The sequence below is a fragment of the Fonsecaea monophora genome, assembly GCF_001642475.1.
Source record: "Fonsecaea monophora strain CBS 269.37 chromosome Unknown Scaff69, whole genome shotgun sequence".
NCBI lineage: Eukaryota > Fungi > Ascomycota > Eurotiomycetes > Chaetothyriales > Herpotrichiellaceae > Fonsecaea > Fonsecaea monophora.
Genome location: NW_019174000.1, coordinates 155,429 through 175,730, shown reverse-complemented (window position 1 = coordinate 175,730; position 20,302 = coordinate 155,429). Strand labels below are relative to the sequence as shown.

At 53.6% G+C, this 20,302-nt stretch overlaps 7 protein-coding genes across 7 annotated transcripts; 2 read left to right on the top strand and 5 right to left on the bottom strand.

The window, feature by feature from the left end:
• Positions 1 to 2,067: 2,067 nt before the first annotated feature.
• Positions 2,068 to 4,144, bottom strand: AYO21_08230 (hypothetical protein; the record flags this gene model as incomplete). Its single annotated transcript, XM_022658178.1, has 6 exons — positions 2,068 to 2,298; positions 2,360 to 2,508; positions 2,588 to 2,709; positions 2,760 to 2,854; positions 2,928 to 3,697; positions 3,784 to 4,144. The coding sequence occupies 6 exons, from the start codon at positions 4,142 to 4,144 to the stop codon at positions 2,068 to 2,070; spliced, it is 1,728 nt and encodes a 575-aa protein (XP_022509574.1).
• A 491-nt stretch (positions 4,145 to 4,635) lies between these two features.
• Positions 4,636 to 6,635, top strand: AYO21_08229 (hypothetical protein; the record flags this gene model as incomplete). The annotated part of the gene is made up of 6 exons (XM_022658177.1): positions 4,636 to 4,861; positions 4,933 to 4,966; positions 5,025 to 5,189; positions 5,257 to 5,734; positions 5,856 to 6,183; positions 6,289 to 6,635. The coding sequence occupies 6 exons, from the start codon at positions 4,636 to 4,638 to the stop codon at positions 6,633 to 6,635; spliced, it is 1,578 nt and encodes a 525-aa protein (XP_022509573.1).
• Positions 6,636 to 7,653: 1,018 nt separating this feature from the next.
• Positions 7,654 to 8,809, bottom strand: AYO21_08228 (hypothetical protein; the record flags this gene model as incomplete). Its single annotated transcript, XM_022658176.1, has 2 exons — positions 7,654 to 8,053; positions 8,157 to 8,809. The coding sequence occupies 2 exons, from the start codon at positions 8,807 to 8,809 to the stop codon at positions 7,654 to 7,656; spliced, it is 1,053 nt and encodes a 350-aa protein (XP_022509572.1).
• Positions 8,810 to 10,243: 1,434 nt separating this feature from the next.
• Positions 10,244 to 14,174, bottom strand: AYO21_08227 (hypothetical protein; the record flags this gene model as incomplete). Its single annotated transcript, XM_022658175.1, has 2 exons — positions 10,244 to 13,735; positions 13,785 to 14,174. The coding sequence occupies 2 exons, from the start codon at positions 14,172 to 14,174 to the stop codon at positions 10,244 to 10,246; spliced, it is 3,882 nt and encodes a 1,293-aa protein (XP_022509571.1).
• A 629-nt stretch (positions 14,175 to 14,803) lies between these two features.
• On the bottom strand, positions 14,804 to 15,609 carry AYO21_08226 (hypothetical protein; the record flags this gene model as incomplete). The annotated part of the gene is made up of 2 exons (XM_022658174.1): positions 14,804 to 15,006; positions 15,066 to 15,609. The coding sequence occupies 2 exons, from the start codon at positions 15,607 to 15,609 to the stop codon at positions 14,804 to 14,806; spliced, it is 747 nt and encodes a 248-aa protein (XP_022509570.1).
• A 322-nt stretch (positions 15,610 to 15,931) lies between these two features.
• On the bottom strand, positions 15,932 to 17,069 carry AYO21_08225 (hypothetical protein; the record flags this gene model as incomplete). The annotated part of the gene is made up of 2 exons (XM_022658173.1): positions 15,932 to 16,866; positions 16,973 to 17,069. 2 exons carry the CDS (start codon positions 17,067 to 17,069, stop codon positions 15,932 to 15,934), a joined length of 1,032 nt encoding a protein of 343 aa, XP_022509569.1.
• A 544-nt stretch (positions 17,070 to 17,613) lies between these two features.
• On the top strand, positions 17,614 to 19,785 carry AYO21_08224 (hypothetical protein; the record flags this gene model as incomplete). Its single annotated transcript, XM_022658172.1, has 8 exons — positions 17,614 to 17,661; positions 17,718 to 17,758; positions 17,817 to 17,945; positions 18,015 to 18,445; positions 18,522 to 18,852; positions 18,940 to 19,020; positions 19,107 to 19,192; positions 19,298 to 19,785. 8 exons carry the CDS (start codon positions 17,614 to 17,616, stop codon positions 19,783 to 19,785), a joined length of 1,635 nt encoding a protein of 544 aa, XP_022509568.1.
• Positions 19,786 to 20,302: the final 517 nt, after the last annotated feature.

Here is a 20,302-nt window from a genome sequence, read left to right as displayed (position 1 = left end):
GCCATGCCCGCCTAGAACGCGCCGGCAGGTTTCGATCCCGTCTGCAGCAAGGCCGGTGCACAGGCTCTTGAGCCCCGTCGACATGTTGTGGAGGTCTGCGAGCTCGCTAAAGTCCCCCGAGCCAATACTCGTCCGTGTCCGGTAGAATAGGTCGCCCATGGCTTGGCCGCTGTAGTGGAGAGCGAACATGGTGGCGAGCAAGGGCAGCACTCTGATCTGGACGGTCTGGTAGTCGAGAACAGGGACCTCTGGACTACTCGGGTCTCCGTCACGGTCTGAGAATTGATGTCTGACCGCCGAGTAGCGAACGGCGATGGTCACGGCGCGAGCGAGCACCATCCTTGCCTGCATGACGATGACGGACCGGGAGAAGGTCATGCTGCCGTAGATGAGCGCGCGGACCTTGGGCTTGCTGTAGTCGCCCGTGTCCGGGTCGACCTTTGCGTGACGACTCAGGAAGGCCGAGTGAGGTATTCTGTAGTGGTCGAACAGAATGTATGCATTATCCATGGTGATGTATCCGTACTTGGGACCTATATCCCCAATAACAACTCCGTCCATGGGCTTGTGTGTCCCAAACGCTCGAACCTGAACAACGAACGGGTGGGGACCGTATGAGGTGTAGCCCGTAGTCTTGTCGCTGGACGAGGATTTTGTGGGAAGCAGGAGTTGAGCCACCACGATAGCATGGTTTCCTGTGATACCGATAGACCCGTTCCACCATTTGCTGGAGGTCAAAGTCGGGCTGTTCAGAATGAACTCTTTCGTCACAGGATCCCATTTCGCCTCCAGTTCAAGGCCTCTCACATTGCTGCCGTGGCCGAGCTCGGTCTAAAGATAAGGAATGTGAGCATGTCAAGGACTATCACTAGGCAAAAAATGTCAAGAGACTTGATTTACCTGTGCATAACCCCCAGTCACCTCCCAGCTTTCAATCTTGGGCATCCAGTAGGCCAATTGCTCGTCGCTTGCTTGCTCCCGAATCGTATTGGTGAACAGTTTCGTGTGGGCGTAGAATGGATTGACGTCGTCCACCAAGTACAACGCCCTGGAGATCGAATTGACCGGTAAGCGTCACGACGTTCCAAGGACGAGAGATGATAGACAAACTCGAAGTACCTACATTAGATAGTCGTCTTGATCCCACTTCAGCTTGTCCGCCATGCGTCGCAGACACTTTGCCCGTGTCAGGCCGAGCTCAAACCGTTCCTTTCGCGATAGATGTTGCTGTGATTCTTTGGAAAAGACAGGCTCCTTTTGTAACGCCTCCAAAATGCGTTGTTGGCGTTCAAGAAAGCCATCTCGTCCGAACAGGTGCTGTGCTAGCTCCTGGACCGGCAGCGAAGAACTTGCTCTCTCGCGTGCCAGGCAATCCGGACCTTGGGGGTCTGCCGGTCTGAGGTTGTCTGGAAAGGTTGTCATGGCTGCAACCAGTTGATGCAGAGTCGACCTTGTGGATCTGTTTCCTCGAATTTTCTGGCTCTTGTCGTTCTGCAGAGTGCCTCAGGGATGGAGGGGCGATGGTTAATGTGTTGTTTCAAGTCACATAAATTTGTCGCTGTTGCCCTTCTCACATTGACTCATACAGAGCTCGTCGATGGCGTGAATGAGCAGACCACTTCGGGAATACGACCATCAATAGCCCACATCCTGGATCGACACGCGTAAAGGAACTGGCTGGATTCGACATTTTCGCACCGTCTGGTGTCGAACCGAATGTGGCGCTGAGCGGAAGCAAGTGATATTCGGCAAATGTTGATGTTGGATCGAATTTCCCGAGCCGAAACGACGAATCGACCTATCAACACAAGACCCGAAGCCAGAACAGACCTCTTCTCCTCGCTTGAGACCCAGAACAGGTAAGAGAGCACAAAACGCTATACTCTGGAGATGTGGGGAGGAAAAGTCTTGTTACAATGTCTAATCTTGCCATACTATCAATGACATTTCCATGTATCGAACTGCACTGAAACCATCTCAAGAGGCCTTTTGGTAGATATCTCTGGCAAAGTAACAGTCCTTGTCTCTAAATCTACTCTATTCTGTATCTAGCAACAGCACAATACCCTATAGTTTCGACGCGAGCGCAGGCTTCGCACTGCTCCAGATTTGTATGTCTCTGTGCCCGTTCTTGGGAAACAACTGAGGTCCCAGTATCTTCTTGGACACTTTTCCGGTTGCGGTCTTGGGAAGATCGTGAACGACTCGGAGCAGAGTTGGAAGTTTGTACGATGACAGTCGATCCCGTAGGTCGCGACGGACTTTCTCTAGGGTGAGTTGTTTGGAAGGATCCGGCCACTGATATATCCTGTGTCAGCGGAGTCTCGTTGCCATCATCATATATGGTAAGGAGACATACGTTCTGATTCAGAGTGACCACAGCTGCAGTTCGCTGTCCAAACTCGTCATCGTCGACGCCTACCACCATAGCCTCGCCGATATAGTTCAGAGAAAGCAGTTCGCGTTCCACGTCCAAGGTCGAAATCTTGTAGCCTCCAGATTTGATGACTGCAACAGCGTCAGAGGTCAAGCCCGGAACTTGCGAGCGAGAGGACGTTGAGAAGGAACTATTGAATAAGGGACTTACTATCAATCGACTGCCGCCCAAGAATGAAATAATAAGGCCCGACCTTCCGGGCAATGTCTCCTGTTTTGAAATACCCATCGGCGTCGTGGGCATTTGCCGTTGCCACTGGGTCGAACAGGTATCTGGATGCTCTGTCAGTTTACTTGTCCGGGTATGAAGAACATACACTCACCTCGAGAACATGAACGGAGTTCTCGCGAGGATTTCTCCTTCATCGCCTTCCGAGAGTTTTACCTCGACGCCGGGTGTGAGTGTTCCGACCGAGTCCTAAGAGTATCAAATCAATCAGCCAGCTGGATCGCTTAACTATGGTCAAGGGACGATAGTAATCAAGTCGTACCATCGGAGCATCTGACGCCGTGCATGGCATCTTGAAGACGGGCCCAAACTCCGTGGCTCCATACCGCGTCAACAACCTCATGCCGCCTGTCAATTTAACCCACTTCTCCTGCAGCGGCAATGGCAAAGCTGAGGTGCCACAAAGGAGGCCTCTCATACTCCGTAAACCGGTCAGGTACTCATTGAGCTCCGCATTCGGAAGCTTACTCAGGTGCGTTTCAAAATACTGCATCAGACGGGCGTACATGGTGGGAACACCGGTGAAGAAGGTCAACCCGCCCTCTCTCCATCGTTGCCACAACTGTGCCGGGTTGAAACTGCCCGAACGGAATTCCACACGGGATCCGGCGTACAGGAATGGAGAGAAGGACAATCCTATTCCAGCTGCATGGTGAACGGGCATCAGGTGAAGCACAGTGTCGTCAAGCCCCAAACCGTAGTGATCGGCAATTTCATCTGCAGAGTCGATGAAATTTGACCGACGCATCACCACGCCTTTGGGGGGGCCTGTTGTCCCAGAGGTGAAGATGACGAGACCGGCACCATTGAGGTCGAGAGCGAGGTTCGACGAAATGACAATTTCGGTCGGTTGAAGTGGCTTCTGGTAAATATGTGGCTCGATCTCAATGCATTTGAAGTTCGCATTGGTGGTTTGGTTGATCGCTTCCTCCAAGGCTCTCCCGGTCTGCAGCGAAGTCGACGAGGCCAGAACAGCGTCGGCCCGGGACTTGTTGGCAAAATAGCAAGCTTCTTGAAGGGGGACACCAGGGGCTAGAAGGGGGCAAGATGTCCATGGTCAATGACTGGATTGCTGTCGAACGAAATAAGTAACACCGAGGGAGAAGATGCTTGCTCACCTAATGGGACTGGTACGGCGCCAGCTGCCAGAACCGCGAGCATGGCCACCGCAAACTCGTAACCTGCAGACGCGATGATATTGACAAACACCTCCTGTCCTGGCCCTTCATGTTGGATCTGGAGCCTCGCAAACGCCTGTGGATGGAGTGATTCTTCGAGCACATTGCGGAGGTGGAGGATATCAGTCAGCAATTGAATATGTGAGGCATGATATCCGGTGGTCCCATCTGTGATAGCAATCCTATTATGCCGGCTGGCAAATCTGAGTAGCCTCGAGAAGAGGGCGAAGGCGGGCAGAACGTTGGGGCCACAGTGATTCGGGACCAGACCAGTTCGGTCGATGTCCAAGTCAGCGTCCATCTTCTGGGGTGGTCCAGGGCGAGAAACTCAGATCTGAAGAGTGAAAGGTCGAGGGGATATCAGACACGGCCCTTGGCAATTCATACGATTGACGAGAAAGCCCCTGGTCGAGAAGGGTTTGGGTCGATTGAATCTGTATGTTTTTCGAGAGCCGAATCCTCGTCGTCTCCACATTTGCCGAATCTTTGTATCTCAGTCGCATTCGGGAAATCCAGCTCGGGTCGAGATCGCCACCATCAACCGAATAGTCGTTCTGGCCACATGCATAGAGACCAACCGAATACGAGCTGGTTCACCTGTACAAGAACCAAATAGGGTCTCACGGGATCGAGGTTGGAATCCCTGCTGCAAGAGGCATATCATCCCTCGCTTCCCTGTTCTGATCCCAACTTTTCCCCAGATATTCCCCGGATTCCTTTTGCCCACCTACAGAGTCCCTTTTTTTTTTCTATTTTGCTTCTCTCAGCACTTGTCCCCCAAGGCCAATTAACATGGCTTCACAGGTGACTCCGACCGCTGGCGACACGATCAGCAGTCCTGTGCACAAGGCGGACGGCAATATGAGCGAAGTGCGCGTCGAAAATGTCAAGTCTCCGCATCTCGAGATCAGGACCATAGAGGAGGGTGGTTCTACGTCGACCGAATATGCTCGCCAGCTCGAGAAGAGAGTTGTACGCAAGTTCGACCTACACGTCCTCCCTATCATCTGCATGATGTGTACGTCCTCTCGTGATACGCATGGCTGAAACGCTTACGGGAGCTGCGACTTGCTGACCGAGTCTCCCTAGACCTGCTGTCTTTTCTCGATCGCTCCAACATCGGGTATGTCTTTCCATCTCCTTGTATTGGGAAACAAGACTGAAAGCTCATCTTCTCTCAGAAATGCTAAAATCGCCGGCATGCAAGAGGATCTCGATCTGGACTCGAACCGCTACGCATGGCTATTGCAGATCTTCTATATCAGTTTCATCGTGTTCGAGCCCTTCATCCTCTGTTGGAAGAGGTTCCCCCCACACTGGTGTGCCACAGCCGCCATTACTACCTGGTATGTCAAACCATAATGCCCCCTACTCTCGTGCAGGTTTTGTTTGTCTGATATCGAGCGTATTTAGGGGACTCGTCGCAACCCTCCAGGCTTCGGCCTCCAGCTGGCAAGGCTTGATGGCCTGTCGTTTCTTCCTGGGCATGGCAGAGGCTGGCTCTGCATTGGGAATCGTCTACTACCTCTCATTCTTCTACAACCGCAGCGAGCTGGGCTTCCGCATCGGTATCCAGTTCTGCTGTAGTCCCCTAGCCACCTGTTTCGCAGGTGTTCTCGCATACGGAATCACTTCTGGCCATGCCGCTTTTGCGAGCTGGAAGGTCCTGTTCGTGGCCGAGGGTCTACCCAGTGTCGCCGCCGGCTTGGTCACCTGGTTCTTCCTCCCAGACACCCCCGAGAGTCTCAAGGTGCTCACGGAAGAGGAGAGAGCTGTGGCAAAGGCAAGGAGCCTGCGACAGGTTGGCATGGAGTCAGAGCAGAGAATCGGCCATCTTAGGTGGAAAGATATCGGAGAGGGACTCTTTGATTACAAGAACTACTTGACGGCGGTATGTGCCTTGTCTCGCCTTGCCCTTCCCATGACTCGTTTACAGGCAGCAGAAGTTCCCCTTCAGCACAATGCTGGTCTGAGAACGTCATACTGACTTTGCCATTTGGATACTCTATTAGCTGATGTACTTCTCCACCAACCTGTCCTTCACCTCCCTGCCGGTGTTTTTGCCCACCATCTTGGTCGAGATCGGCTTCAGCGGCATCCACGCACAGGGCCTCACCGCGCCGCCGTATCTCCTCGCCTTCTTCACCACCCTCGCCTCGACCTACATCACAGACAGGACCCGGCAGCGCGGCGTGACCATCATGACCCTGGCGACGATCGGAACAGTCGGCTACATCCTCCTCGCCGCCACGAAGCCGACGGCCGTGAGATACTTTGGAGTGTTTTTGGCTGCGGGAGCCATCTTCCCCACAATGGCGAATATCCTGCCGTGGGTTCTGAGTAAGTTCATCATAATCATCATCATGCCTCCCTGATCCCCAAACCCCTTTCTCGATGAATGTATATACGCTCCGAGCGGAGAAGACTTACCAACTCGTGCTCTAGATAACCAAGGCTCCGACACCAAGCGCGGCATGGGCCTGACGATCCTCAACCTGATCGCGCAGACCGCCTCACTCATCTCGACCCGCCTGTTCCCCGAGGAAGACGGGCCCTACTACCGCAAGGGCATGGCCGTGTGCGCCGCCTTTATGTTCTTCACCGTCCTTCTCGCCCTCACCCTGCGCACCTTGCTGCTGTTTGAGAACCGGAGACTGGACGCCCGATACGGGCGCGTCGTGGCGGCTCCGACCGTCGTGGAGATGTCCAGCGGCGCGTCGCTCGACGAGCCGCAAAAGTGGAATGAAACGGGAGAGGAGAATGAGGGTCCCAGGTTCCGCTATGTGCTGTAGGCAAGAGACGCGCTCTTGTTTCCCAGGCAGACACGTACAGGCATATACGTACAGGAGAGGAGAGAGGGGGGGTTGGGATATTTTACCCAACGGTTCAAGCGACAACTGCTGTTATCGACCTGCAGTATGTTGGCAGCTGAGAAGGCCCTGCCTAGATGATACCAGCGTCCGTGTGATGTTTTCTATACCGATTAAAGATAGCCTGTCTGAGGGTATGAGGCTACTACCTCGCTGAACGAACGAACGAACGACTTAATCCCTTCTCCTTTGACGGACTCTCTTTTCCTTCTGGCACCCGGGGGGGGAGGGGGGATTCATACCTCGTACTATTTATACCAAAGCTACTCGGGCAAAGCAGACTCTATATTCTTGAAAACATACCATTGCCTCTTCACTCGCTCCATACGCCATCACACTTGGTACCTGTAATTGTACGGTACAGAAGTGAGGGAGTGAACAACCTACCTTCCTCATCCGGTCGATCGATCCGTATCAAGTTAGTTGCAGACCAAAGCGTGGAAAATGTGGGGCAAAATGGGGGATCAGTGGATCATTGGACCAGTAGTCGATACTACCACCTCGTACCTATGTACTAATGCACCGAGTACTTTATGTAGCTTCCTTCGGGGGTGCTCCATGCAAAAATTGTTATGCATTGTGTCCTCCTTCGTCTCATCAGAGGTCAGATGATCAAACTGATGGTACTTGTCGTGGGTCGTGGGGATATCGGGGAATAACCATCTTCCGTGGCGAGATACGCGCCTACCCTGAGAGGAGGGTTTCCCAATCAACACTGGCTTCCCAAGGGGCCAGTATTCTTGGAATCCATGTATTTTTTTTTTCTAAGTAAGCTTTCCGTGCCAATCGATTCTACATCTCATATAGTCGTCCCCAAGTGGCTTCTCTCGCAAGGTCATTTGATTGATTGAAGCCCACTGGGAACACCATTTGAACTTGTGGCCCCGGTCTCTAGCTAGAATCAAAAGACCCAGACTACTTGGTTTGCTTGTTTGCTTGTCTACCAGGAGAACTTCTGCTTCACGATCGACTCGCTGAGATTCCACAACTTCTCCGCCCCCTCGGCGCGCTGACACCAAGCCGCAGGCTCCAACAGCTGACAATCCGACAGGTAATAGTTATGTCCTCCGGCATCTGGCTCGGCGAGGTCCGGATCGAGCGCCGCCTCGAGCGTCGTCGAGGCGCCTTGGTCGAGGTTCTTCAGCTCGTAGGCACCCGCGTCGGCGCCGGCTTTCATGTTGTCCTGGACCACCTGCTCCGTGTGCCGCCACAGGTCGGTGAAGATGACGCCCGGGTGGATGGCGTAGGATCGGATGCCGAATTTCTGGAGGAGTCGGCGGTTCAGGCCTAGAGCGTGCAGACAGTTTGCAGACTTGGACTGGCCGTACGCGATGTAGGGGCTATTTAGTCAAGAAAAGTATCGGGTCAGTATTGTAGAGATAGTCCCGACGGATGATCAACCTTCACACAAGCAAAAAGAGGGAAAAGAAAAAAAACCCATACCTATAGACTCCCTCCGTGCTCATTTTCAAGCTCTCCAACATGGGCGCGTTGGCCCGGTCCTCCTCGGGCAGCTCGGTCTGGGTTTTTGTGAAATTGGGGTCCGAGAACCTCACGGGCGAGAAATGGTGGGCCGACGAGGACACGACGACCACGCGGGTGGACCCGCGGGGGGACGTCTTTGCGGACGCGATCAACTTGTCCATGATGAGGTTGGCGAAGAGGAAGTGACCGATGTGGTTGGTGGCAAATTGAATCTCGTTGCCGTCCTCGGAGAGCTCGCGCGTGGGCACCGTCATGACCCCGGCGTTGCAGATGAGCAGGTCGACCTGCTTGACGTCCGGGTTTGCCAGGAGCGCCGCGGCGGCGTCGCGCACGCGGGCGATCGACGACAGATCCAGGTTCAGGAAGGTGAACTTGGTCGCGGGATACTTGGGCGCCAGGACGTCGATCACGTCCTGGACCTTCTTGGCCGATCGACCCGTCAGGATCAAGAGGCGCGGCGTCTGCGAGGCCAGCGCTTCGGCGGTGCTCATGCCCAACCCGTTGAGCGACACGCCCGTGACGATGATGGTCTTGTCCTTGACGGCATCGGGAAAGGCACGGGCGACCTCGAAGGCTCCGGTCCTTGAATTGAATTTCGGTGCTGTCGTCATCTTGATGTTACTCTTTCGAACGGTGTTGTTGCCTTTTATCCTTCTCCCGGTCCTTGACCACCACTTTGTGACAAGCAGTCTTGCTCTGCACTATCGCTTCGAGAGAAAAAGGTCTTTGAAAAACGATACTCTTTCTTCGCAGACTCGTATTTTCTTTCACCAGCCGGCAAATATAGAGCTGTAAATAACAATGATCAAGGTCCACTCTCTATTTGCTGCCCTCTTTGACCAAGTAATCTACCAGATGAGCCTTTTCGGGAGTAGCAGCTATCAATCCAAGGAGATAGTAAATGACACACCATACACACCTCTTCACAAGACACCTTCCGGCCTACATATGCTAGAGGAATACACCATTTCCCCCCCAACCCCTACTACTATGCTCGGAGGAAAGTGTTACGGGCATTCGGGTCTATATCCGAGGTTATGTCCGTCTGGGTCATTTACATCCCTTGAAACGGATGGTAGTCAAGAAGACATATACCCCCTCGTTAGGCGCCACGCGGCGCGCCAATGCCCTTTCCGACGATGGAGTATGCTCTTGGCCAAAACGGGTCGAGAGTCAAAAAGTCCCCAGGAAGAGACCTCGTGGGGCTACGACGATGTAGGTACTTCTCCCGATCACGTAGGGGGCCAATGAGCATCGTAGCGAGCCAACGGAGATTACTCTCGTCGTCACGATGTGTATTTTGGTGTCCGGAAAGCAAGGATGCAGGAGCAGTCAGCAGCAGCAGAGAGGGCCTGCCTCCAACCGACTGCTTTTGCGGAAAGAGTTTTACCTCGCACCAAGTCGATTGGAATCTCTTATTCAAGACACCATCTTTGGGATAGTTCCCTTTTATGGCCCCTTCCTGGACCTAGGCTCGGTTATCATAAGGGCGACTCTACAAAAAAACCTCGGGTTATGGCTTCGCTGGCCAGCGGTCTGATGTTCCGGTTCCTCCGTCCTCGTTCCCCGACTCCGTCCTGATCCTGGCCGCTGGACACTGTCAAACAGAGGTCAAACAAACAGGGCGCAGGCGTCGGATGGGCAGATGGATCAGTGGCTGGCTGAAGTGATTCAGAGAAGGCAGGGGAGTCGTCATTGGCATGGTGGTATAGACAACTCCCGGTGTGCGATCGTTCGAAGGAGCTAGTTAAGAGTGATCTAGGAAAAATCACAAGAATTATGAACGCAGGTCGTTGATGGACGGTGGGAATCGACCAAGATCACAAGAAAATAGAAAAAATGGACGTATCTAAGATTACCAGCCAGAGTGACAAAAGGTCTAGCAGCAAGGCTCTACAGACCGTAGCAGCTATATCATGCCCCTCCCCCCTCTCTGTTCTTAGGCAATCTTCTGGAAACGCAATAGACACCTCAAAGCCCCAAACTATCTGGCTTCAACTTCTGAAAAGGAAGAGACGGCCCCTTGTAAAAACGAACGTAGTCTCTCACTGAAGTAGTTGCAGGTGGTTGATGTCGGAGACGTACTTCTTTACTATATCCAGAGTAATGCCCGGGATCGTCTTTTCGGGACATTCTGGAGCGTTCTGGATAGCCTTGCGGAATTCATCCGTAGATTGGGCTTGGATGCCGTGATTCGGCTTCGCAAAGGATCGAAGAAGAGGGAGGAAAGAGCGCTGCCGCACGCCATTCGGCAGGGCACGATTGCCGGCCGAGAAGCGCGTGAACCAGTCGTCGTAGTCCGGGATGCGTTGGATCTTGATGCCGCTTTGTTCGAGCCCTTCGGTGACGGTGTCGAGGGATCCGCCTCCGGCCTCCTGGTTCCGGGCGTGATAGGTCTGATATCCGCTTTCACGGGCCAGAGCGATGCCGTTGGTGACTTCGGCAAGGTAGTCCACCGGGATCCCGCCGTACACCGCGCGCTGTGGCTGGCCATCCGGGCCAATGGGGTAGAAGGAGGCGGGCGCGATTCCGGTCGAGATCAGACTGATCAAGAGTCGGGTGAACATGTCGGGAACGTTGATTTGTCCGGCATATTTGCGGTCGGCCAAGATCATGTCACTCCTGAAGACGGTGCTCGCCAAGCCAAACGCATCGTGGGCATTTCTCAAGAGCACCTCCCCTCCCCATTTGCTCACTCGGTATCCGTTTGCATGTGACTGGTCGATCGGGACTTCTGGAATGGCAACTCGCACATCGGCATTCTCGTCGAGTTGGTCCTCACGGCCGACCACTGCCAGAGTCGACACATAAACGAAGCGCTTTCGGCGAGTGGTGATGGCCAGCTGAATCAGGTTTGCCGTGCCAATCACGTTGGGGTGGAATAGCTCACTGTATGGGAGCACATGGTTAACCAGGGCGCCCGAGTGGAAGATCAGGTCAACCGAGTCGGCCAAGCGCTGCCAGGTCTCCGAGTCGAGTCCAAGATGGGTCTGACCGAGATCCCCTGCGAGCACTTCAAGGTGATCGCGAGCGAGTTGATTAAAATGTTCCAGCAAGGCTTTATCGCCGGTATCGATTGCAGCCTCAAGCCGCTGTCGGGCATCGGCGTTGTTTTTCCCTCTCACAATGCAGATCACCTTGCCTCCGACGGGGGCAAGATGTTCAAGCCATTTGAGACAGTTGAACCGGCCCAAGAACCCAGTGGATCCGGTCAGCAAGACTATTTTGATGGGTCCAGTCACAAATGGAGTCTGTGCAGCTTTTGCGAGAACCTCAGCGTCAATGAACTTGTCGAGGGTAAAGTCGGTTGCCTTGGCCACTGTGGGATTCTTGCCATGAAGCACCTCAAACAGGGATTTGTCTTTGGCTTGGGCCTTTGCTTGGTCGACGAAGTCGGCGATGTTTCTAAAGCTGTTTGCAGGATTGGCGATGACGCTCAGCGGGATATCGATGTTGAAGAGCGACTGCAGTCTCTTGGAAAAGGTATGCGATGAGATAGAATCGCCACCATTTTCGGAGAACAACGAGTCTGGATCGACGTCTGTCAATGTGTCTCCTAGCACCAATTGTGCCGCCTTGCAAACAATCTCCAGTGTCGGGAGATTGTCCGCAGAACTTTGTAACAACTGCAATTCTTCATGCTGCTTTGCAGCCAAGCTGCTGTAAAGGGCTCGCATCTGATCCCTATACTTGATCTTGAGCTTCGGGTAGAGGTTTTTGAGAAGATTCGACAACAGGCCATTATTGTAGCTGAAGGCCGTGGTTTCGATAATGAAGTCACGAGGGATCTCGTATGGGAGGAGGCCTTCCTCCTTGGCTACATCCTTGATCTTTTGGTGGAGGATCACTTTGAGCTCATCCAAATTGCTGCCGAATTCTTCCAGTGCTTCCTTTGAAGGCACAATGACGCCGACGAGGTAGGCTTGATCACTCTCACCGTAGATGTAGATTTGTCGGATTTCGGGAATCTTGTCGGCAAAGATGTATTCCAATCGTTGGGTCGCCACGAACTCGCCCTGAGAAAGCTTGAGGACATTGTTTGTGCGATCGAGGAAGATCAGCTCGTCGGGTCCAACCTGGGCCAGGATGTCACCACTGATGTAGTAGCCATCTTCGGTGAAGACCTTGCTATTGAGATCTGGGCGCTTGAAGTATCCGGCTACCACACTTTCAGATTTGAGCAGGAACTGGCCACGGGGGTACGGCTTGTCGCTGGTATAGTAGCCCATCTCTGGTACATCCTCCAGCTTCCAGTCAATCACTGGAGGCCGTTGGACTTTTGTCCTGGCGCACACGACCCCCATCTCTGTTCCGCCGTATCCAAATTCGATGAAGGTGCCCAGAACTTCCGCCATGAACGCTGTAATGTTTTCCTTCAACTTGGCCCCCGCGACCAAGGCGCTTTTGATACGTCCTCCCATGACTTTGTCTCGGAGTTCGACTTTGAGGTCCGACTCCAGGGTCTTGGGATCGGCGCCGTTCTTCAACCTTTGGCTGTACTCGTCTAGATACCACTGGTAAATCATCTCCCCCACGCGAGGAACAATGGTAAACTTGGTGGGTCGTACGAGGGCAAGATCTTCCAGGATCGTGCTCATGTCGCTTTTGGCGGTGAAGCAACAAATGCCTCCAGACACGAGAGAGCCCGCGACAGACGACTGGCCAAGAATGTGGTTCATAGGGTAATAGCAAAGGGTGACTTCACCCCCGTTGTGCTGAGACCAGGCTAGACTCCACATCCGAAGCATGATACGCTGTGTTATCATGGCACCTTTTGGCGTGCCGGTACTTCCAGATGTGTAGACAAGGAGGTGCAGCGGATCTGTCCCCTTTTCAGGCATATCGAGTGGGGGAACCGGAGAGTCCTTCCTGCGCTGGCGGATATCGTCAAGGGAATCCAACTTGGCCGACACGCCTCTTGCCGTCAGCTTGGCTTGAGCAGCATCGAAGATGGATCGTTCAAGAGACAAATCAGCATTATAGCTGAAGACAATGATACGTTTAACCATCTTGTTATTGGCGGCCAGCTCCACAGCCTTGTCCACCTGCTCGATGCTGACGGTTATGATTAATGGCTCGAGCTCTGCTATGAGCGGATCGAGCGTCGACAGTGGAGCATCAATCTGAAGCGGTGCAATCACTGCCCCGAGCAGATGGCCAGCGAATTCAAGGACCGAGTAGTCAATGCCACAGAATCCAAGGAATGCGATAGGAACACGGGGACGGAGCGGGGCGTCCGCATCGTAGTAAAGGTCGTAGGCGACATCACGGACCTGTTGCCAGACGTCTTTGAAGCTCAACGTTCGAAAGGACGGGAACAGCTTCAGAGAAGTTTCACCCGTCTCTGGATCACCAACGACCTCGCGATCTCGCTCCGCAAGGGCAGGCGCGTCGCCGCCTCTCTGCAAGATTTGGGCGACACGGGTAGCAAGTGACTCGCGCTGGGCCGGAGGGTTCACAGGCCCAGTGTCTGGTATTCCAACTGGGGGCACAATATTGCTGGATTCAACAGCTACCGCCATGGTGTTTGTCGGTATCTTTGAACGTGGTGAGCGCTTGCTTTCTCTGCCTGCTTCGACCACGAACCATGTCCTTAGCTGCGATCCGACGACTTATGAATCGCGCCCTGAGATCCGATAACCACGGGAAGTCGAGTCCTCTACCATCCCTATCCTCGGCAGGCGCGAGTTCTTTCATGATAGCCTGGTGACCATATTTCCTATCCCCGCCTGAATGTCTCCGGACTCCCACGAGATCAACCCCGGATTCGTCTCGATGGTCCATCCCGCAAAGGGGCACCCACCAGACATAGGCGAGGTTTCTTGTGGTTCCTGACAGGTCCAAAAGCATGTAATGACCAGTAGATGAGATGCTCGGAGTCGGATGGCTCCGTATTGTGCCGTGACTCGCCAGGAGAGCGTCGAGCGATACTCTAGACGGTCTGGCGGGCTTTGTCTTCTGGCTGAGAACGGCCATGTTTGGCAAGAGATGGCGCTGGGGAGAGTTTCACCTCGAAAATGTTTGGAAGTCTAACGAAAGCTCCGATCAACTAGGTTTGGATCTGCGGCTAACTACTCGTAAAACATAGGGCGGCCCGAGTGATAACGTCCCTCGGCAGGGTGTTTTCGAGAGAGGATATCCGCTGCTTCTGACATCAGGGTGATGGTCTCGAGAAGAATTCATCACATCAAACCTCATCTTGAGGGTAGGCAATGTGGGACTGTCAGTCAAATCTTTCGGTCAAGGTACTGATTGATGGAATTTACGAGATGCGAGACATGAGGAACGAGAGGTCCTCTCCGAGTCGTTCCCCCGAGACCGTGTTCCGAGATGGCTGGAAGGAGGGCGCATGTGACACCTTCGCCAGACCTACCTATCTCAGTACTGTTAAGGCGCAGGCTGGTAGCACTGCCGCCTAACCTTCCAAAGAAGTCCCCTACTAACAACAAGGGGAGGTACTTCTGAACCTGCATGTTTCGTTGTAGAGAAGAGAAACAGGCGTGATGGGTCACGACATTCGATTCGATAAAGTTGATCAGTGGAGTTCAATCATTCTCTCTCATGACTAACAGGACAGCAGCAACCTCGATTCTGTTTGCAGACGATTACGCTCCGCTCATGCTTCCTCCATCACAGCTCAGCACGTGCCCAGTCACATACGAGGCACTGTCTCCGAGAAGGAAAATAACACTGTCGGCTAGTTCGTGAGGTTTGCCCATTCTACCCATTGGCGTACCCGAGCCGAGTCGCTCGGCAACATCTGGGAATTGCGCAAACGTTGCTCGTTGCATGCCGGATTCCGTGAGGCCTAGAGTTTGTGCGTCAGTAGCCTCTCTATTCCTCGGAGTCTGGTGACAGGAGTCTTACCTGGTGCCAGCGAGTTCACACGGATGCCTTCCAAGGCCCAATCGAGTGCCCAAGCCCGAGTCAACCCGATCACAGCATGCTTTGCCGCACTGTACACAGCCAAACCCTTGACAGCCCGAAGACCCGCGCCACTGGATGTGTTGACAATGGCACCACCACCTCCTTGCTTCTTGAACTGCCAGTACGCCTCAGTCCCGCAGTTCCAGACGCCCGTCACGCAGACGGCAAAGATTTTGTGGTAGAGCTCGTCGCTGACAATGCCTCCTTCAAAGGGGCAGATTCCAGCGTTTGCACACATTCCATCGAGTCGGCCAAATTTCTTCACAATCTCCTCGACCCATGCGTGAACCTGCTCTCTAGATGAAACGTCGACGTTGGTGTATATAAGACTCGGTACGTCCTTCAACTCGGCCGGCTGGGGGCTGACGTCTGCGACGGCGACCTTTGCTCTCAGGGTGATCAACTTCTGTACGATGCCGAGTCCGATGCCCGAAGCACCTCCGGTCACGGCGATAACCTTGCCTTCAAGAGAGTTGCGCTCCATTGCTGAGGGAATGCGAAAGTGCTGTTTCGATACCAGTGGGCGCAGACTGTTGACTTATGACAGGAATAAGTCTAACACGATTTTGGCGGCAAGTTCAAACAGCAATAGACAATTAGTCAATGTCAAAAGATCCACATATAACAAGGTGCTCCCTCCGGAAATGCCACATGCCACGCAAACGCCGAGTGGGCACGAGCACTCCAGTTCTGACACTACCTTCACTTCTGGCTCGTGGGGGAACTAGGGGTATAGAGCTGGATCGGAATCTTGGAGAAAAAACAAAAAACCATGTGTCTAGGTTTGTTGTTTGATCCAACTATGCTTATAGCACGGCTAGGGCATTCGGTGGACTAGCTACTCCTCCGATTACGTTTAGAGGCGCACTCGTGAAGAAAAACGACCATCGCCGCTCTTGCTGGCAGAGCACCGACAAGTCCTCCAGGTTCCAAAGCTCACCAAGGGGCATGCCAAAATGAACTAATATCCACTCATGCAGCACAACCTTGGATTCGTCACCCCACGGCACCGGGCAGACTTCAAAGCCAGGGGCGTCTGTGGCGACAGCCGCGAGGTGCTTGTTCCAAAGCCACCGCGCTGATGCCATTGACTCTTCTACCCCAATGAATGCTTCCCCCTTGATGACTCGAGTCCTCTCCTCGGCCGAGCACGATTTGTACCATTTACTGTACCCTGTGCGAAGCAAGAGAATGTCTCCCTGTCGAATTTCCACGCCAAAGTGTTTGGCCACCTGATCCAGCTCGGCCACTGTGATGGCATGGCTGGAACCTGCATTGGCCAGGCTTTGGCCAGTCTCTTGTCGCCAAAGCGGATAGTCCAAAAGGATGCCGCGACCAACTATCCCGCCTCTCTGTAGCCATTCTGGGAACTGGTCAGCGGCCTCTCTTTGGGCAATTTGGGTGGAATAGTGGATATACGGACTATGGGTCCCATTTCTACCGTCTTTCTTGCTCAACACGTCTTCAAATTTGAGGCCGTTGTAGAAGAACCCGTCTTTCTGAGTCGCACAGTGTGTCATGCCGTCCCACTGAGAGCTACTCTGCGTGTTGAAATGGAGCTCGTCGTCGTAGACGTACATGCCCGCCAGATCGTGATAGTTGACCACCCTCTGCTCGAGCTGACGGCGGGAGCCAATGCGCTCGTTGAAGTGGTCAAGGGGAAAGTCTAGGGACGCCGACTTTCCACTCTTGACCTCTGCGGCGGCACGTTGAACCACGTCTGGGGTAAGGAGATTCAAGGCTGTTGGCCGCCAGTCAGAAGCGTTCAGGAGATATCAGAGCTGGCAGAGAAATCCAGATCATATCGACCCCTGCCGAACAGAAAGATCGCTTTAGGTAACACTCACTTCCAATCTCATCGTCCGCACCCCAAAAACCCCACGTATTTCCCAGGGGTCTGCCTTCGACTGGTGGCAGGGAATCAAAATCGGGGAGTGGCTTCATCTTGTCGAGGAGCAGGAAGAGAGGGCTGCTTGTTAGGGGGCAACGGCGAGGTCTTGGGAGATAATACCCTGTGCCAAAAGATATGCTGAGAGCCGCGTTCACATGCCTACAGGACTTAACCATTAACCATACCGATACCCGTATTCACCAGTCGATGGGCTCTCAGTGTCTCGCAGACTGTTTCTCTGATGTCTTGGTCGTTGTATGTGTTGCGTGACACGAATGCGGAGTTTCCACACCTGCCACCATGTCCAATTTTCTCCATGATGGGGATGTATGAATCTCCCGGAATACGCGGACACCCTGAGGTGGCCAGTCTCCGATTTGGACTTCTATAGACCGCATTCGGAGTTTGTCCCCCTCCGGCCCACTTCGTTTTTCCTTTCCCCTTTTGACCACCACCCACACCATCCCTCATAAGGGTCGTCGTGCTGAAAAGAGTGTCTAAAACACCCAGACAGAGTGTCCCTGTCACAGCCCACTCTATTCTCAGAGGGACATAGGGGTTGAAACAGCAGGGTTTTCGTTCTTTTCCCCCTCAACGATGGGCCTTTTGGTACCAACCTGCGTTTGGGCCGTGTTCAGCGGTCTGGTATTTGCCACCCTTTCTCCTCTTGTAGGGTGTCGACAGGCTGACCCTGCTGGTAGGCCGCTCATCTGAAGTACAATCGACGAGAGCCGACGCTCTTGTGAGTTCCCAAAGTATACAAAGACGGCGTATCTGGCCAGCTGATGTCCTCTATTTAGCCAGTATCTCGCCGAGTTGGCGACATTGTCCTTGGTGGCCTTTGTTGCCTTGTTCCATCAGTCCAGGACACTCAGCACGAGTCTAGGCCTCTGGCCTGTCTTCCTTGGGGTGCATCTCTTTGCTTTAGCGTAAGTGGTGATCATCGTTCAATCGCACGACGGGAAGTATTTTGACCAACGGTGATCGTCACACAACAGGTCAAGCATCACAGTGTACCGACTATTCCTCCATCCACTCAAGGAGTATCCGGGACCGGTGCTGGCAAAGATCACCAAGTGGTACGGCTTCTACCTGACCAGCTTTGGAAAGACGTACATCGACTATGTCGAACTCCACCAAAAGTACGGCGACATTGTCCGCATCGGCCCCAACGAGCTCTCCTTTGCGAATCCAGAGTCGTTGAAATACGTCCACGGAGCGGCAGCGAATAAGCTGGGCAAAGGCCCAAATTACGATACTCGCCTGTGGGCCGACGGCGTCAGTCTCGGAGACGAGAGAGACATTGCGGCACACAGAGCTCGCCGTAAATTCTGGGACAAGGGCCTCGCGATCAAGGCCATCACTTCATACGAACCCCGGCTCGTGAGAATCATCAACGTCTTGAAGAGCAAGTTCGACACCTACGCCGGTAAGTTTCCCATCATCTGATCTTCCCGAGAAGACAGGGCGAGGCGTGGAACTGACCGAGAATTGGATATGACCAGAAAAGGAAATCGACGTGGGTGCGTTCATCGACTTCTTCGGGTTCGACGCCATGGCGGACCTGGCCTTCAACGAGACCTTCTCGTTTATCGAGAACGAGAACTCCGGAGAGCTGGCCGACCTGGTCCGGAAGGGTCTCAAGATGACGGAGCTCATCCGCAACGTCCAGTGGCTGACGCCCATCTTCAAGTACCTGCCCATGGATCCCGAGGACAAGGCCCAGACGGAGCGATTTGCCAAAACCTCGGCGGAACAGTTTGAGAAGAGGCTGGCCATGGGGACCAAGCCCACCGATCTCTTCACCTACCTGTTGGCTCATGATGAATCTGGAAGGTGAATGGATTTTGTCCCCCTTTTGTGCTGATCTCTGGGTGAGAAAGGTTCTTCTGGCTGACGGGATGGATTCTTCCATGACGACAGGACTCTGGCGAAACGAGATCTCGAGTCCGATTCACCCGTCATCATCGTCGCTGGTAGTGACACGACTGCCGTCTGTCTAAGGTTGGTGGTTTCCACACTTATTTCAAGACTGGACAGATAAACTAACGTCGACGGGGAAAAAGCTTCGTCTTCTACTTTATGTCCAGGGACCCCAACGTCCAGAAACAACTGCTCGAAGAGGTCGATAAGGCGTGGCAACAGCATGGAGAGAACCTCGACGGTCGTAAACTAGGTACATGTTCCTCTACATACCCGCGTCTTTTCAATCGACACAGTATATGGTCTGGCTGTTGGTTTGGTTTAGTGTACTAACCTGTGTGTTCCCAAACCCGCCCAGGGCCTGAATCGATGCCATATCTCAACGCCGTCATCAACGAATCTCTCCGCATGGTCCCACCAGCCCCAAACGGCAACCAGCGCACGACGCCCAAGGGCGGCTGCGTGGTCGACGGGCACTACCTGCCGGAGAACACGCAGGTGTCGTGCCAGCCGACGTTCATGGCGCACGACGAGCGCAGCTTCACCAAGCCGGACCTGTTTGTGCCCGAGCGCTGGATCGACGAGAGGCGCGACCCGACCTGGAAACACGACACGCGCTCCTTCATCCCCTTCAGCGCGGGCCAGTTCATCTGCCCCGGCAAGGCCCTGGCGTACCTGGAGATGCGGCTGCTCCTCGCGCACGTGCTCCGGGACTTTTCGTTCGAGATGTCCCCGGCTTTCGACCACGCGGGCTTCTGGCTCGGCCTGCGCAGCTACATGGGCTACATGAAGAAGCCGATACCTCTCACGGTCCATCGGAGGCAGCGTGGGGAGGTATCGAACTGAGGGATTGCAAATGAAGTGAGAGGGGGGGAGAGAGTGTGTGACCTTTGAACAAGGTTGAAGAGGCAGGATGTCTCTTTAGAGGTGTTCGTATGTAGGTGTAGCCATTCTCCCAGGGGGGAGAGGGGGGGAGGAGATTCGTCCCTCCTGTTTCCCCATAACGTCCATAGTAACGAGAGACCTATGATTTCTAGACACTTTGACATTCAAAATGATCCTTCCGCGTACAGTTGTAGCATGCTGATCTTGTGCATTTCGACCGAGGGTGCTCGAAGTGCGATGGCCATGAGAATATGTATTTGACTTTCCAATTTAACTTCTCTTTCCGCCAGGCTCGTGTCGACAAGAGCCATGAAATCGTACATGGCAAAACAGAATAGAGAACTGAAAGAAAACTTTGCTAGATCGGCGTTTGGATGCTTCACATACATGGTGTAAATGTGCTGTTTACTCCCTTTTATTACGTTGTAAAACAGTGGGATACGCGGCGGTAGAACAAACTGCAAGACAATTTCACCAC